The sequence below is a fragment of the Plasmodium brasilianum genome, chromosome 14 (genome assembly GCF_023973825.1).
Source record: "Plasmodium brasilianum strain Bolivian I chromosome 14, whole genome shotgun sequence".
In the NCBI taxonomy this organism is placed as follows: domain Eukaryota; phylum Apicomplexa; class Aconoidasida; order Haemosporida; family Plasmodiidae; genus Plasmodium; species Plasmodium brasilianum.
This window is the reverse complement of record NC_090127.1, coordinates 102,710-104,970: the sequence shown is the minus strand read 5'-3', so window position 1 is coordinate 104,970 and position 2,261 is coordinate 102,710. Positions and strand designations below refer to the sequence as shown.

Here is a 2,261-nt window from a genome sequence, read left to right as displayed (position 1 = left end):
AGAGTTCCTGCTATCTATAAAAATCTACAAATACATATATACACATGTATGCACGTACTGTACCATAACATCAACATAATTACATAGAAATTAGGTCTAACAGAAGTTAGGTGCAGTACGCATATATATATACATATATATATATACATATGTACATTTCCCTTTTTTTTTCATTCAAAAATATATTTGCGTGCAAAAGACGCCTATAAGGATAACACAATTTGCATGACAAAGAATAAACACAATTTAAATATATTGGTAAATTATGAAAACAATATAAGATTACAAAAAAAATAATAACATATATTTAACATTTTTTTAAAAGCGTAAAATTACGAAATAATAAATTACTTATAAATTATTCATGAATGTGGGAACTTTTAATTATATTAAATTTATGTTATTATATATACTGATTTATATTGTTTACTTCTTTGAATAAAGAAATTCTCTACATATTATTAATTCCTAGCATCTATGTTAATTATTTTTTCGTGAACAAAATTTTTATTAAAAAAAAATATACGTGGTTTGTTATCATTTCACATTTTTCATTTGTGCAGTCAAGAATATGTAAAATTCTCGAACAGGTCAAATGATTAAAATAGTTTTAGCAGATTACGAAAAACATAATCCTCAACAAATGAATAAACTTCTTTAATCAGATATAAGAAAATAAATGGAGTAAACATAAAAATATACTTAACAAACTTTTTAAATTTTTTTTTAATGTTTTTATCACCATTTTCACAATCATTTTTTACACTCCAATTTGTATCTTTACATTCATCCATTGCATCTAATATTTCATCAATGGATATAATTTCTTCTTTATCCACATTTAAATCTACATTTAATTTAATATTTTCCACATCTTCATTATTATGCTTCCTTGAATACTAACTGCATACTTCAATCTCTTTCTCTTTCGGAATATAAGCATTCTGTTTCTCTAAAGACGCTACATATTTTTTTAATCCTGATTTTGATGTTCGTTCCGTACTTTTTTTTAAATAATCATTCGTCTTTTCTTCTAAATTTTTATAGAAACCCCCCTTACTATATTTTTCCCTTTCATTATATATATCCTCATCTAAAATATTTACTTTAGGCACATCTTCAAAAAGGTAATCATATTCTAGTAATACCCTAGGAGTTTTAAAACATTGTTTGTTGTGTTCAATTTGTCCGTTATTCCAGGGTCTTCTAAAAGCACTCTAAAAATAAGAATAATCATTAGGTGTATATAATAATAAAATAAATATTTTAATATTAATGAAAAAATCATAGTTGTAATTAAAAAAATATTAAATAAAAAAAAAAAAAATTATATATAAATATATATACATTTATATATATGTAAATCTTTATATACATGTGATTATTTCTCACATTATTCAAGTATTGCAGTGCCAAAATGATAAAGGTAATTAAATATCGTTCTGTGTAAATAAGAAAAAAATTCCTTTTATATTTCATTGAACATTCATTTATATTTTTTATATTTTAAAATTATAATTTTAATATGACCGTATGGATTTTTTCTGGAATAGAAGTATATTCAGAATAATAATATAATAATGTTTATTTTAATTCTCCATTTATTTTTAAAATAAAAATATATTTTAAAATTATTTATACACAAAAATTAATACTACTAAAATATTTTAGTACTAAATAAAGAATATCAGTATGCACAATGTTGAAAACATGCATAACAAAAGATTACAAAATATACGTTTTAAATTTTAAAAAGGAAGAAAATATTGAATATTACACTAATACAAAAGTTAAACATTTCGTAATTATACATACATTTATTTAATTTTTTATTTTTTTTGTTGATAATTTAAAAAAAAAAAAAATTGAAAAATGAATATAATGGAATAGATTTTAAAATTTTCAGGTAATTAAAAAAGGAATAAAATAAAAAAAATAGAATAATTAAAAGTTTTGTAGGACATTTAAAAAGTAATAAAACTTTTTTTTTTATTTTTTTCGTAATAGATTATAAAAAAAAATTAATATTGGAGCAAATATTAAAAAAGTATGATATACACTGTCAATCATATATATTATATATAATTTAATAATGATAAACATTTTATAATATTTTAATTTGTAAATATACATATATTTAGTTCAATAGGTGCATAAACATATTTATTATATATGTACAGCATTACAGTTTTAAAATTTTGAAGCCTGAACATATCAATAATTTAATGTACTAATTAATTTTTTAAGTAATTCTGAGTAAT

The 2,261-nt window shown here is 20.1% G+C and overlaps 1 protein-coding gene across 1 annotated transcript; it reads right to left on the bottom strand.

The window, feature by feature from the left end:
* Positions 1–599: 599 nt before the first annotated feature.
* MKS88_005243 (uncharacterized protein) lies at positions 600–1,479 on the bottom strand (the record flags this gene model as incomplete). Its single annotated transcript, XM_067218487.1, has 3 exons — positions 600–847; positions 905–1,217; positions 1,393–1,479. 3 exons carry the CDS (start codon positions 1,477–1,479, stop codon positions 600–602), a joined length of 648 nt encoding a protein of 215 aa, XP_067070458.1.
* Between the last annotated feature and the right edge of the window lie 782 nt (positions 1,480–2,261).